The sequence below is a fragment of the Salvelinus fontinalis genome, chromosome 3 (assembly GCF_029448725.1).
Source record: "Salvelinus fontinalis isolate EN_2023a chromosome 3, ASM2944872v1, whole genome shotgun sequence".
Lineage (NCBI taxonomy): Eukaryota > Metazoa > Chordata > Actinopteri > Salmoniformes > Salmonidae > Salvelinus > Salvelinus fontinalis.
Genome location: NC_074667.1, coordinates 65,795,543 through 65,812,193, shown reverse-complemented (window position 1 = coordinate 65,812,193; position 16,651 = coordinate 65,795,543). Strand labels below are relative to the sequence as shown.

Here is a 16,651-nt window from a genome sequence, read left to right as displayed (position 1 = left end):
TTTCCGACCTGGACAAAAGGAACAACTACGTGAGCATGCTGTTAATTGACTACAGCTCGGCATTCAACACCACAGTACCCACAAAGCTCATCACTCCGCTAAAGACTGAACACCTCACTCTGCAAATTGAGGGCCGAACAGGCCCCTATTAATATCGGCTGAGCTGAAGTGGAGCGGGTCGAGAGTTTCAAGTTCCTTGGTGCCCATATCACCAACAAACTATAATTGTCCAAACAAACCAAGACAGTTGTGAAGAGGGCACAACAAAACCTATTCCCCCTCAGGATTTGGCATGGGCCCCCAGATCCTCAAAGTTCTTCAGCTGCACCATCGAGAGCATCCTGACTGCTTGTATCACTGCCTGGTACTGCAACTGCTCGGCCTCCGACTGCAAGGCACTACATAGGGTAGTGCGAACGGCCCAGTACATCACTGGGGCCAAGCTTCCTGACATCCGGGACAACTATGCCAGGCGGTGTCAGAGGAAGGTCCATAAAATTGTGGGAGACTCCAGTCACCCAAGTCATACAATGTTTTCTCTGCTACCGCATGGCAAGCGGTACCGGAGCGCCAAGTCTAGGACCAAAAGGCTCCTTAACAGCTTATACCCCCAAGCCATAAGACTGTCAAACAATTAATTAAATGGCCACCTATTTACATTTGTGTTTTTACACTGCTGCTACTCGCTGTTTATAATGAATGGATAGAGGACCAGAGTTGTTTTGCTACCTGTGTTTATTATCTACGCATCACACGTCACTTAACAAATTACCTCGACTAACCTGTACCCCGCACATTGACTCTGTACCGGAACCCCCTGTATATACAGTTGAAGTCGGAAGTTTAGTAGTCTGGCTTTTTTATGGCGGTTTTGGAGCAGTGGCTTCTTCCTTGCTGAGCGGCCTTTCAGGTTATGTCGGTATAGGACTCGTTTTACTGTGGATACAGATACTTTTGTACCTGTTTCCTCCAGCATCTTCACAAGGTCCTTTGCTGTTGTTCTGGGATTGATTTGCGCTTTTCGCACCAAAGTACGTTCATCTCTAGGAGACAGAACGCGTCTCTTTCTTGAGCAGTATGACTGCTGCGTGGTCCCATGGTGTTTATACTTGCGTACTATTGTTTGTACAGATGAACGTGGTACCTTCAGACGTTTGGAAATTGCTCCCAATGATGAACCAGACTTATCTGCAAGTTAGTTTCTGATACCTTGGCTGATTTTCCCATTATGTCAATGAAAGAGGCACTGAGTTTGAAGGTAGGCTTTGAAATACATCCACAGGTACACCTCCAATTGACTCAAATTATGTAAATTAGCCTATCAGAAGCTTCTAAAGCCATGACATAATTTTCTGGACATTTTCAAGCTGTTTAAAGGCACAGTCAACTTAGTGAATGTAAACTTGTGAACCACTGGAATTGGGATACCGTGAAATAATCTGTCTGTAAACAATTGCTGGAAAAATGACTTGTGTCATGCACAAAGTAGATGTCCTAACCGACTTGCCAAAACTAGTTTGTTAACAAGAAATTTGTGGAGTGGTTGAAAAACAAGTTTTAATGACTCCAACCTATGTGTATGTAAACTTCCGACTTCAACTGTGGACTCGTGATTATGTAATTTTGTTACTTTTGGCAAAATTTTTTTTTAGTATATTTAGTCAATATTTTTAAAACTATTTCTTGAATTGCATTGTTGGTTAAGGGCTTGTAAGTAAGCGTTTCACAGTAAGGTCTACACCTGTTGTATTCGGCGCATGTGACCAAAATTTGATTTGAAGATTTGATTTGATCCCACAGGTGATAAGGCCGGATGTGGAGGTTCTGGTCTGGCGTGGTCTGCGGTTGTGAGGCCGGTTGGACGTACTGCCAAATTCTCAAAAACGACAATTGAGGCAGCTTATGGTAGAGAAATGAACATTCAATGCTCTGGTGGACATTCCTGCAGTCAGCATGCCAATTGCATGTTTCCTAAATTTGAGACTTCTGTGACAACTGCAAATTTGAGTGGCCTTTTATTGTCCGCAGCACAAGGTTCACCTGTGTAATGATCATCACTTTCTTCATATGCCAGACCAATCAGATGGATGGATTATTTTTGCAAAGGAGAAATGCTCACTAACAGGGATGTAAAATGTATGCACTACATTTAAGAGAAATACCCTTTTTGTGCATTTCTGGGATCTTTTTATTTCAGCTCATGAAACATGGGACCAACACTTGTTGCGTTTTTAATATTTTAGTTCAGTGTTGAATAGCCATTCAGACACAGACTCTTATGTTAAACGTTGAATTACTGTTGTGTGTTATAAACTGTTGAATGAGCTTTATCCTCCTTCTGAACTCTGACCTCTGTCCTCTCCACAGTGTCACCCAAGCACCTTTACCACTTCCTGTTGATAAGGTAGGCGGATTCGTCTGTCTGTCCATGTCCGTCTGCCTGTCCGTCTGTGGTGGCAGGTGTGTGTGTGAGATGTGCATCACACCTTGTCTGCACGTCATCAGACGTATCTTTGTTGTTGTTGAAACAGTGTCTGACAGTGTTTTTAAATACTTTTATTTTGGATAAAACGGCTCTGTTGGGATAAATTGCTGTGAGCGCTACTGTCTGTCCTGGGTTCCTGCTAGTTTCCACATAGGGGGAGAGACACGAAAGCCCAGCTAGCCTAGCTGGCTCGGAGGTCTCAAATGGAGGACGCTATTGAACGATGGAGAGACACGAAAGCCCAGCTAGCCTAGCTGGCTCGGAGGTCTCAAATGGAGGACGCTATTGAACGGGGGAGAGACACGAAAGCCCAGCTAGCCTAGCTGGCTCGGAGGTCTCAAATGGAGGACGCTATTGAACGGGGGAGAGACGTGAAAGCCCAGCTAGCCTAGCTGGCTCGGCGGTCTCAAATGGAGGTCACTATTGAACGATGGAGAGACACGAAAGCCCAGCTATCCTAGCTGGCTCGGAGGTCTCAAATGGAGGACGCTATTGAACGGGGGAGAGACGTAAAAGCCCAGCTAGCCTAGCTGGCTCGGAGGTCTCAAATGGAGGACGCTATTGAACGTTTCCAGCGCTGCAGGAGCTGTGTTTACTTTGGTTTGTTCAACATTACCATCATAGACAGCTCTATGGTGTAAAACATCTCGGTTCCCAAGGCAAAAACACTGAGCTACCCAGGAGCACGAGTACAGGACATCACAAGGCTGCTTCCGACTGTTCTACCACAAATTGACAACAAACATTTTTAGCACGCTTATAGGGAAAGGACACTCAACAAGCACAGCACTTAAACAAATGACTGATTGGCTGAGAGAGATTGTTGATAAAATGGTTGTGGGGGCTGTCTTGTAAGATTTCAGTGCGGCTTTTGCCATTGTCGGTCATAGACTGCTATTGGAAGGACGTAAGTGTTATGGCTTTACACCCCCTGCTATAATGTGGATAAAGAGTTACCTGTCTAACAGAACACAGAGGGTGTTCTTTAACCTCTACCGAGTACCTAACCCGGATTCGGGAGCACCCCCCACCCCCCCCCACACTGATTAGCATCGCTAGCATAGCGTCACAATTAAATAGTAGCATCTAAATATCATTAAATCACAAGTCCAAGACACCCAATGAAAGACACAGATCTTGTGAATAAAGCCACCATTTCAGATTTTTCAAATGTTTTACAGGGAAGACACAATATGTAAATCTATTAGCTAAACACGTTAGCAAAAGACACCATTTTTTTACTCCAACAGTTTTTTCCTGCGTCAGTAGATATCACTAATTCGACTAAATGAAAAAATATATAGCCACAAACCAAGAAACAAATTCATAAGATGACAGTCTGATAACATTTATGGTATAGCATAGTTTTTTTTTTTTAAATGTGCATTTTTCAGGTATAAATCACAGTTCTACATTGCAGCTGCAATCTGATATAGTGCTGATGCAGCCAGAACAATTACAGAGACCAACGTCATATAATTAATTACTTGTCTTAAAACATTTCAGAAAAAATACACAGCGTACAGATATTGAAGCCCAACATCTGGTGAATCCAAACAATAGTTCAGATTTATTAAATGTTTTATAGCGAAAACAAAATGTAGCGCTAAATTAGCATAGCCACGCCAGCCAGAACCAACTGGGCGCACCCGACCAGTTCACATGCACGACAGATATATGAAATAACATCGTAAATTGGGTCTTACTATTGCTGATCTTTCATCAGAATGTTGATAAAGGTGTCCTTAGTCCTGATGAGTCGTTCAATCCATTCACAATGACAACTTTCCCTCTTCATTTAGCATAGGTACTGGTCGACTAGCACGGTTCTGTCCAAAGTTAAAAAACTCACAGAACGGAACACGGCAAAACTCCCGAAAAAATTCAAATAATCTGATTAAACTATATTGAAAAAACATACATTAAGATGATATGGTCACATGTATCAAACAAACTTCGAGACGGAGATAGTTTTCATCCGTAACGGCAGCATAACAAAAGACAATTGCACCTCTAAAACGCGCGTTTCAGAGAACCGGAAGTTGTCGGTCACGCTAAAGAAATAGGTCTTATTTCACGTCAGTACAAGATAAACAAAAAAATTCTCCTCTGACGTCTTCATGACACCCAGAGGAAGACGAATGAAGTGTGTTTCGGGTCATAGGTGGCGTGACCATATATAGGCAGAGCGTTGAAGCGAGCATACACATCTTGCAATCTTCTTCTTGCTCAGGGAAAGTGCTGTCAAATGACTTATGTTTCACTCAGAGACAAAATTGAAACGGTTTTAGAAACCATAGCTTGTTTTCTATCCAATGGTATATGGTTATATGCATATAGTAACAGCAATAATTGAATAAGAGACAGTTTAATCTGTAGAGGAAATTATGCTAATGCAAAAACAGCACCCCCTGTATTCTCAAGAAGTTAATGGAAGCCGCTCCAACATTTATTTATTTCACCTTTATTTAACCAGGTAGGTCAGTTGAGAACAAGTTCTCATTTACAATTGCGACCTGGCCAAGATAAAGCAAAGCAGTTCGACACATACAACAACACAGAGTTACACATGGAGTAAAACAAACATATAGTCAATAATACAGCAGAAAAACAAGTCTATATACAATGTGAGCAAATGAGGTGAGATAAGGGACGTAAAGGCAAAAAAAAGGCCATGGTGGCGAAGTAAATACAATATAGCAACATAATCCAGGTAGAATCAGGAATTCCCCAGGGCAGCTGTCTGGGCCCCTTAATGTTTTACTAATGACATGCCACTGACTTTGAGCTAAGCCAGAGTGTCTATGTATGTGGATGACTCAACACTATAGACGTCAGCTACTACAGCAACTAAAATGACTGCAACACTTAACAAAGAGCTGCAGTTAGTTTCAGAATGGCTGGCAGGGAATAAATTAGTGATAAATAATTCACTAAACCCTAAACCTCAACTAAATCTTGTGGAAATTGAGCAAGTTGAGGTGACTAAACTGCTTGGAGTAACCCTGGATTGTAAACTGTCATGGTCAAAACATATTGATTCAACAGTAGCTAAGATGGGGAGAAGTCTGTCCATAATGAAGCGCTGCTCTACCTTCTTAACAACACTATCAACAAGGCAGGCCCTACAGACCCTAGTTTCTACCTTCTTAACAACACTATCAACAAGGCAGGTCCTACAGGCCCTATTTCTGTTGCACCTGGTCTACTGTTCAGTCGTGTGGTCAGGTGCTACAAAGAGGGACTTAGGAAAATTGCAATTGGCTCAGAACAGGGCAGCACGGCTGGCCCTTGGATGTACCCACATACCAAACATTAATATGCATGTCAATCTCTCCTTGCTCATTGTGGAGGAGAGATTGACTTCATCACTACTTGTATTTGTGAGAGGTTTTGACTTGTTGAAAGCACAGAGCTGTCTGTTTTAAACGACTAGCACACAGCTCAGACACCCATACATAACCCACAAGACATGCCACCAGAGGTCTCTTCACACTCCCCAAGTCCAGAACAGACTATGGGAGGCACACAGTACTACATAGAGCCATTACTACATGGAACACTATTCCACAGTACTACATAGAGCCATGACTACATGGAACTCTATTCCACAGTACTACATAGAGCCATGACTACATGGAACACTAATCCACAGTACTACATAGAGCCATGACTACATGGAACACTAATCCACAGTACTACATAGAGCCATGACTACATGGAACACTAATCCACAGTACTACATAGAGCCATGACTACATGGAACACTAATCCACAGTACTACATAGAGCCATGACTACATGGAACTCTATTCCACAGTACTACATAGAGCCATTACTACATGGAACTCTATTCCACAGTACTACATAGAGCCATGACTACATGGAACACTATTCCACAGTACTACATAGAGCCATGACTACATGGAACACTATTCCACAGTACTACATAGAGCCATGACTACATGGAACACTATTCCACATCAGGTGACTGATGCAAACAGTAGAATCAGATTATTAAAAAAATATATATAAATATATATATACATACACCTTATGGAACAGCGGGGACTGTGAAGCAACACATAGACACAGACGCATTCATACACACACATGATAACATAGGCACTATACATACACACACGTACACATGGATTTGTTGTTGTAGATATGTGGTAGTGGCGTATGGGCCTGAGGGCACACACTTAGTGTGTTGTGAAATCTGTTCTGAATATATTGTAATGTTTTTAAAATTGTTTAATGCCTTAATTTCGCCGGACCCCAAGAGGAGTATCGGCTGCCTTGGCAGGAACTAATGGAGATCCATAATAAACCCCAGGAAGAGTAGCTGCTGCCTTGGCAGGAACTAATGGGGATCCATAATAAACCCCAGGAAGAGTAGCTGCTGCCTTGGCAGGAACTAATGGGGATCCATAATAAACCCCAGGAAGAGTAGCTGCTGTCTTGGCAGGAACTAATGGGGATCCATAATAAACCCCAGGAAGAGTAGCTGCTGCCTTGGCAGGAACTAATGGGGATCCATAATAAACCCCAGGAAGAGTAGCTGCTGCCTTGGCAGGAACTAATGGGGATCCATAATAAATACAAGTCTCCATTCTCTCGTCATTGTGTCCTTGTAAACAAGCACCACATGACTGCGGACTACCGCTGAGTTTCTTAATGAAAGATTTGACAGGTGAAATGAAGAATGCAGTCTAATCTCCTAACGTGTTGCACAAAATTCAAAGAAATTGTTTTGACAGTATTGAAAAACCATCCTGTGGCTATTTCCAAATACCCAGGTATACTGCCCAAACCTGTTCTATACATACACGGTATACTGCCCTGCTCTATACATACACGGTATACTGCCCTGCTCTATACACACACGGTATAATGCCCTGCTCTATACATACACGGTATAATGCCCTGTTCTATACATACACGGTATAATGCCCTGCTCTATACATACACGGTATACTGCCCTGTTCTATACACACACGGTATACTGCCCTGCTCTATACACACACGGTATACTGCCCTGCTCTATACACACACGGTATACTGCCCTGCTCTATACACACATCAAGGCACATATTGGCTGGAACAGTGATCCAGCTAGTCAGACCCTACTTATTTATCATAATAAATCAAATTTCACTTGGTATTATTTCACTCTGAGTAGGTTGTGAGCATGTCGTGATCTCGCTGCCCTTTCCAGTTGATGAGCCTAGGTAGTCGGCTGCCTGATAAGGTGTTCAGTGTGTGCACAGACCCAGTGTTCCTGTCTAACCTGATGTCCTGGCGTGTGTGTCTTCTCCTCCTGCAGGTTGCGGCCAACACTCCCATTATGTACTCTCAGGAACTCTTCCAGCTCTCCCAGTATCTGCAGGTATGTAAGGAACAACAGTGACACCTACTGGCCACACACTGCTACTGCACGGCACTGTGCTCTTTATGTCTACTTTACTTTTTGGAAGATTTGAACTGTTTGTTCTTGTGATCAGCTCTGTCTTATGCTGACTGGACCCTACGTATTATTATACTGACTGGACCCTACGTATTATTATACTGACTGGACCCTACGTATTATTATACTGACTGGACCCTACGTATTATTATACTGACTGGACCCTACGTATTATTATACTGACTGGACCCCCTACGTATTATTATACTGACTGGACCCCCTACGTATTATTATACTGACTGGACCCCCTACGTATTATTATACTGACTGGACCCCCTACGTATTATTATACTGACTGGACCCTACGTATTATTATACTGACTGGACCCTACGTATTATTATACTGACTGGACCCTACGTATTATTATACTGACTGGACCCTACGTATTATTATACTGACTGGACCCTACGTATTATTATACTGACTGGACCCTACGTATTATTATACCGACTGGACCCCCTACGTATTATTATACCGACTGGACCCCCTACGTATTATTATACTGACTGGACCCCCTACGTATTATTATACTGACTGGATCCTACGTATTATTATACTGACTGGACCCTACGTATTATTATACTGACTGGACCCTACGTATTATTATACTGACTGGACCCTACGTATTATTATACTGACTGGACCCCCTACGTATTATTATACTGACTGGACCCCCTACGTATTATTATACTGACTACCCCCTACGTATTATTATACTGACTGGACCCCCTACGTATTATTATACTGACTGGACCCCCTACGTATTATTATACTGACTGGACCCCCTACGTATTATTATACTGACTGGACCCTACGTATTATTATACTGACTGGACCCTACGTATTATTATACTGACTGGACCCTACGTATTATTATACTGACTGGACCCTACGTATTATTATACTGACTGGACCCTACGTATTATTATACCGACTGGACCCCCTACGTATTATTATACTGACTGGACCCCCTACGTATTATTATACTGACTGGATCCTACGTATTATTATACTGACTGGACCCTACGTATTATTATACTGACTGGACCCCCTACGTATTATTATACTGACTGGACCCTACGTATTATTATACTGACTGGACCCTACGTATTATTATACTGACTGGACCCCCTACGTATTATTATACTGACTGGACCCTACGTATTATTATACTGACTGGATCCTACGTATTATTATACTGACTGGACCCTACGTATTATTATACTGACTGGACCCCCTACGTATTATTATACTGACTGGACCCTACGTATTATTATACTGACTGGACCCCCTACCTATTATTATACTGACTGGACCCTACGTATTATTATACTGACTGGACCCTACGTATTATTATACTGACTGGACCCTACGTATTATTATACTGACTGGACCCTACGTATTATTATACTGACTGGACCCTACGTATTATTATACTGACTGGCCCCCTACGTATTATTATACTGACTGGACCCTACGTATTATTATACTGACTGGACCCTACGTATTATTATACTGACTGGACCCTACGTATTATTATACTGACTGGACCCTACGTATTATTATACTGACTGGACCCTACGTATTATTATACTGACTGGACCCCCTACGTATTATTATACTGACTGGACCCCCTACGTATTATTATACTGACTACCCCCTACGTATTATTATACTGACTGGACCCCCTACGTATTATTATACTGACTGGACCCTACGTATTATTATACTGACTGGACCCTACGTATTATTATACTGACTGGACCCTACGTATTATTATACTGACTGGACCCTACGTATTATTATACTGACTGGACCCTACGTATTATTATACTGACTGGACCCTACGTATTATTATACCGACTGGACCCCCTACGTATTATTATACCGACTGGACCCCCTACGTATTATTATACTGACTGGACCCTACGTATTATTATACTGACTGGATCCTACGTATTATTATACTGACTGGACCCTACGTATTATTATACTGACTGGACCCTACGTATTATTATACTGACTGGACCCTACGTATTATTATACTGACTGGACCCTACGTATTATTATACTGACTGGACCCCCTACGTATTATTATACTGACTACCCCCTACGTATTATTATACTGACTGGACCCCCTACGTATTATTATACTGACTGGACCCTACGTATTATTATACTGACTGGACCCTACGTATTATTATACTGACTGGACCCTACGTATTATTATACTGACTGGACCCTACGTATTATTATACTGACTGGACCCTACGTATTATTATACTGACTGGACCCTACGTATTATTATACTGACTGGACCCTACGTATTATTATACCGACTGGATCCCCTACGTATTATTATACCGACTGGGCCCCCTACGTATTATTATACCGACTGGACCCCCTACGTATTATTATACTGACTGGATCCTACGTATTATTATACTGACTGGACCCTACGTATTATTATACTGACTGGACCCTACGTATTATTATACTGACTGGACCCTACGTATTATTATACTGACTGGACCCCCTACGTATTATTATACTGACTGGACCCCCTACGTATTATTATACTGACTACCCCCTACGTATTATTATACTGACTGGACCCCCTACGTATTATTATACTGACTGGACCCTACGTATTATTATACTGACTGGACCCTACGTATTATTATACTGACTGGACCCTACGTATTATTATACTGACTGGACCCTACGTATTATTATACTGACTGGACCCTACGTATTATTATACTGACTGGACCCTACGTATTATTATACCGACTGGACCCCCTACGTATTATTATACCGACTGGACCCCCTACGTATTATTATACTGACTGGACCCCCTACGTATTATTATACTGACTGGATCCTACGTATTATTATACTGACTGGACCCTACGTATTATTATACTGACTGGACCCCCTACGTATTATTATACTGACTGGACCCTACGTATTATTATACTGACTGGACCCTACGTATTATTATACTGACTGGACCCCCTACGTATTATTATACTGACTGGACCCTACGTATTATTATACTGACTGGACCCTACGTATTATTATACTGACTGGACCCTACGTATTATTATACTGACTGGACCCCCTACGTATTATTATACTGACTGGACCCTACGTATTATTATACTGACTGGACCCCCTACGTATTATTATACTGACTGGACCCTACGTATTATTATACTGACTGGACCCTACGTATTATTATACTGACTGGACCCTACGTATTATTATACTGACTGGACCCTACGTATTATTATACTGACTGGACCCTACGTATTATTATACTGACTGGACCCCCTACGTATTATTATACTGACTGGACCCTACGTATTATTATACTGACTGGACCCTACGTATTATTATACTGACTGGACCCTACGTATTATTATACTGACTGGACCCTACGTATTATTATACTGACTGGACCCTACGTATTATTATACTGACTGGACCCCCTACGTATTATTATACTGACTGGACCCCCTACGTATTATTATACTGACTACCCCCTACGTATTATTATACTGACTGGACCCCCTACGTATTATTATACTGACTGGACCCTACGTATTATTATACTGACTGGACCCTACGTATTATTATACTGACTGGACCCTACGTATTATTATACTGACTGGACCCTACGTATTATTATACTGACTGGACCCTACGTATTATTATACTGACTGGACCCTACGTATTATTATACCGACTGGACCCCCTACGTATTATTATACCGACTGGTTCCCCTACGTATTATTATACTGACTGGACCCTACGTATTATTATACTGACTGGACCCTACGTATTATTATACTGACTGGACCCTACGTATTATTATACTGACTGGACCCTACGTATTATTATACTGACTGGACCCTACGTATTATTATACTGACTGGACCCCCTACGTATTATTATACTGACTGGACCCCCTACGTATTATTATACTGACTGGACCCTACGTATTATTATACTGACTGGACCCTACGTATTATTATACTGACTGGACCCTACGTATTATTATACTGACTGGACCCTACGTATTATTATACTGACTGGACCCTACGTATTATTATACTGACTGGACCCCCTACGTATTATTATACTGACTGGACCCTACGTATTATTATACTGACTGGACCCCCTACGTATTATTATACTGACTGGATCCCCTACGTATTATTATACTGACTGGACCCTACGTATTATTATACTGACTGGACCCTACGTATTATTATACTGACTGGACCCCCTACGTATTATTATACTGACTGGACCCTACGTATTATTATACTGACTGGACCCCCTACGTATTATTATACTGACTGGACCCTACGTATTATTATACTGACTGGAACCCCTACGTATTATTATACTGACTGGACCCTACGTATTATTATACTGACTGGACCCTACGTATTATTATACTGACTGGACCCCCTACGTATTATTATACTGACTGGACCCCCTACGTATTATTATACTGACTGGACCCCCTACGTATTATTATACTGACTGGACCCCCTACGTATTATTATACTGACTGGACCCTACGTATTATTATACTGACTGGACCCTACGTATTATTATACTGACTGGACCCTACGTATTATTATACTGACTGGACCCTACGTATTATTATACTGACTGGACCCTACGTATTATTATACTGACTGGACCCTACGTATTATTATACTGACTGGACCCCCTACGTATTATTATACTGACTGGACCCCCTACGTATTATTATACTGACTGGACCCCTACGTATTATTATACTGACTGGACCCTACGTATTATTATACTGACTGGACCCTACGTATTATTATACTGACTGGACCCCCTACGTATTATTATACTGACTGGACCCTACGTATTATTATACTGACTGGACCCTACGTATTATTATACTGACTGGACCCCCTACGTATTATTATACTGACTGGACCCTACGTATTATTATACTGACTGGACCCTACGTATTATTATACTGACTGGACCCTACGTATTATTATACTGACTGGACCCCCTACGTATTATTATACTGACTGGACCCCTACGTATTATTATACTGACTGGACCCTACGTATTATTATACTGACTGGACCCCTACGTATTATTATACTGACTGGACCCTACGTATTATTATACTGACTGGACCCTACGTATTATTATACTGACTGGACCCTACGTATTATTATACTGACTGGACCCTACGTATTATTATACTGACTGGACCCTACGTATTATTATACTGACTGGACCCCTACGTATTATTATACTGACTGGACCCTACGTATTATTATACTGACTGGACCCTACGTATTATTATACTGACTGGACCCTACGTATTATTATACTGACTGGACCCTACGTATTATTATACTGACTGGACCCTACGTATTATTATACTGACTGGACCCTACGTATTATTATACTGACTGGACCCCCTACGTATTATTATACTGACTGGACCCCTACGTATTATTATACTGACTGGACCCCCTACGTATTATTATACTGACTGGACCCCCTACGTATTATTATACTGACTGGACCCTACGTATTATTATACTGACTGGACCCTACGTATTATTATACTGACTGGACCCTACGTATTATTATACTGACTGGACCCTACGTATTATTATACTGACTGGACCCTACGTATTATTATACTGACTGGACCCTACGTATTATTATACTGACTGGACCCCCTACGTATTATTATACTGACTGGTACCCCTACGTATTATTATACTGACTGGACCCTACGTATTATTATACTGACTGGACCCTACGTATTATTATACTGACTGGACCCTACGTATTATTATACTGACTGGACCCTACGTATTATTATACTGACTGGACCCTACGTATTATTATACTGACTGGACCCCCTACGTATTATTATACTGACTGGACCCCCTACGTATTATTATACTGACTGGACCCTACGTATTATTATACTGACTGGACCCTACGTATTATTATACTGACTGGACCCTACGTATTATTATACTGACTGGACCCTACGTATTATTATACTGACTGGACCCTACGTATTATTATACTGACTGGACCCCCTACGTATTATTATACTGACTGGACCCTACGTATTATTATACTGACTGGACCCCTACGTATTATTATACTGACTGGATCCCCTACGTATTATTATACTGACTGGACCCTACGTATTATTATACTGACTGGACCCTACGTATTATTATACTGACTGGACCCCCTACGTATTATTATACTGACTGGACCCTACGTATTATTATACTGACTGGACCCCCTACGTATTATTATACTGACTGGACCCTACGTATTATTATACTGACTGGACCCCCTACGTATTATTATACTGACTGGACCCCTACGTATTATTATACTGACTGGACCCCTACGTATTATTATACTGACTGGACCCTACGTATTATTATACTGACTGGACCCCCTACGTATTATTATACTGACTGGACCCTACGTATTATTATACTGACTGGACCCTACGTATTATTATACTGACTGGACCCTACGTATTATTATACTGACTGGACCCTACGTATTATTATACTGACTGGACCCTACGTATTATTATACTGACTGGACCCTACGTATTATTATACTGACTGGACCCTACGTATTATTATACTGACTGGACCCCCTACGTATTATTATACTGACTGGACCCCTACGTATTATTATACTGACTGGACCCCCTACGTATTATTATACTGACTGGACCCTACGTATTATTATACTGACTGGACCCTACGTATTATTATACTGACTGGACCCTACGTATTATTATACTGACTGGACCCTACGTATTATTATACTGACTGGACCCTACGTATTATTATACTGACTGGACCCCCTACGTATTATTATACTGACTGGACCCTACGTATTATTATACTGACTGGACCCCCTACGTATTATTATACTGACTGGATCCCCTACGTATTATTATACTGACTGGACCCTACGTATTATTATACTGACTGGACCCTACGTATTATTATACTGACTGGACCCCCTACGTATTATTATACTGACTGGACCCTACGTATTATTATACTGACTGGACCCCCTACGTATTATTATACTGACTGGACCCTACGTATTATTATACTGACTGGAACCCCTACGTATTATTATACTGACTGGACCCTACGTATTATTATACTGACTGGACCCTACGTATTATTATACTGACTGGACCCCTACGTATTATTATACTGACTGGACCCCTACGTATTATTATACTGACTGGACCCCTACGTATTATTATACTGACTGGACCCCCTACGTATTATTATACTGACTGGACCCTACGTATTATTATACTGACTGGACCCTACGTATTATTATACTGACTGGACCCTACGTATTATTATACTGACTGGACCCTACGTATTATTATACTGACTGGACCCTACGTATTATTATACTGACTGGACCCTACGTATTATTATACTGACTGGACCCCCTACGTATTATTATACTGACTGGACCCCCTACGTATTATTATACTGACTGGACCCCTACGTATTATTATACTGACTGGACCCTACGTATTATTATACTGACTGGACCCTACGTATTATTATACTGACTGGACCCCTACGTATTATTATACTGACTGGACCCTACGTATTATTATACTGACTGGACCCTACGTATTATTATACTGACTGGACCCCTACGTATTATTATACTGACTGGACCCTACGTATTATTATACTGACTGGACCCTACGTATTATTATACTGACTGGACCCTACGTATTATTATACTGACTGGACCCCCTACGTATTATTATACTGACTGGACCCTACGTATTATTATACTGACTGGACCCCTACGTATTATTATACTGACTGGACCCTACGTATTATTATACTGACTGGACCCTACGTATTATTATACTGACTGGACCCTACGTATTATTATACTGACTGGACCCTACGTATTATTATACTGACTGGACCCTACGTATTATTATACTGACTGGACCCCCTACGTATTATTATACTGACTGGACCCTACGTATTATTATACTGACTGGACCCTACGTATTATTATACTGACTGGACCCTACGTATTATTATACTGACTGGACCCTACGTATTATTATACTGACTGGACCCTACGTATTATTATACTGACTGGACCCCTACGTATTATTATACTGACTGGACCCCTACGTATTATTATACTGACTGGACCCCCTACGTATTATTATACTGACTGGACCCCCTACGTATTATTATACTGACTGGACCCTACGTATTATTATACTGACTGGACCCTACGTATTATTATACTGACTGGACCCTACGTATTATTATACTGACTGGACCCTACGTATTATTATACTGACTGGACCCTACGTATTATTATACTGACTGGACCCTACGTATTATTATACTGACTGGACCCCCTACGTATTATTATACTGACTGGACCCCTACGTATTATTATACTGACTGGACCCTACGTATTATTATACTGACTGGACCCTACGTATTATTATACTGACTGGACCCTACGTATTATTATACTGACTGGACCCTACGTATTATTATACTGACTGGACCCTACGTATTATTATACTGACTGGACCCCTACGTATTATT

General features: G+C 41.3%; 1 protein-coding gene across 5 annotated transcripts in view; it reads left to right on the top strand.

The window, feature by feature from the left end:
* LOC129851348 (sarcolemmal membrane-associated protein-like) overlaps positions 1–16,651 on the top strand; it is a 199,886-nt gene that overhangs the window by 34,412 nt on the left and 148,823 nt on the right. For all 5 annotated transcript variants that reach the window (XM_055917818.1, XM_055917817.1, XM_055917821.1 and 2 more), the window contains 2 exons: positions 2,368–2,404; positions 7,814–7,876. In XM_055917818.1, the coding sequence (XP_055773793.1) occupies positions 2,368–2,404; positions 7,814–7,876 (100 nt within the window). The remainder of the gene's footprint in view (positions 1–2,367; positions 2,405–7,813; positions 7,877–16,651) is intronic.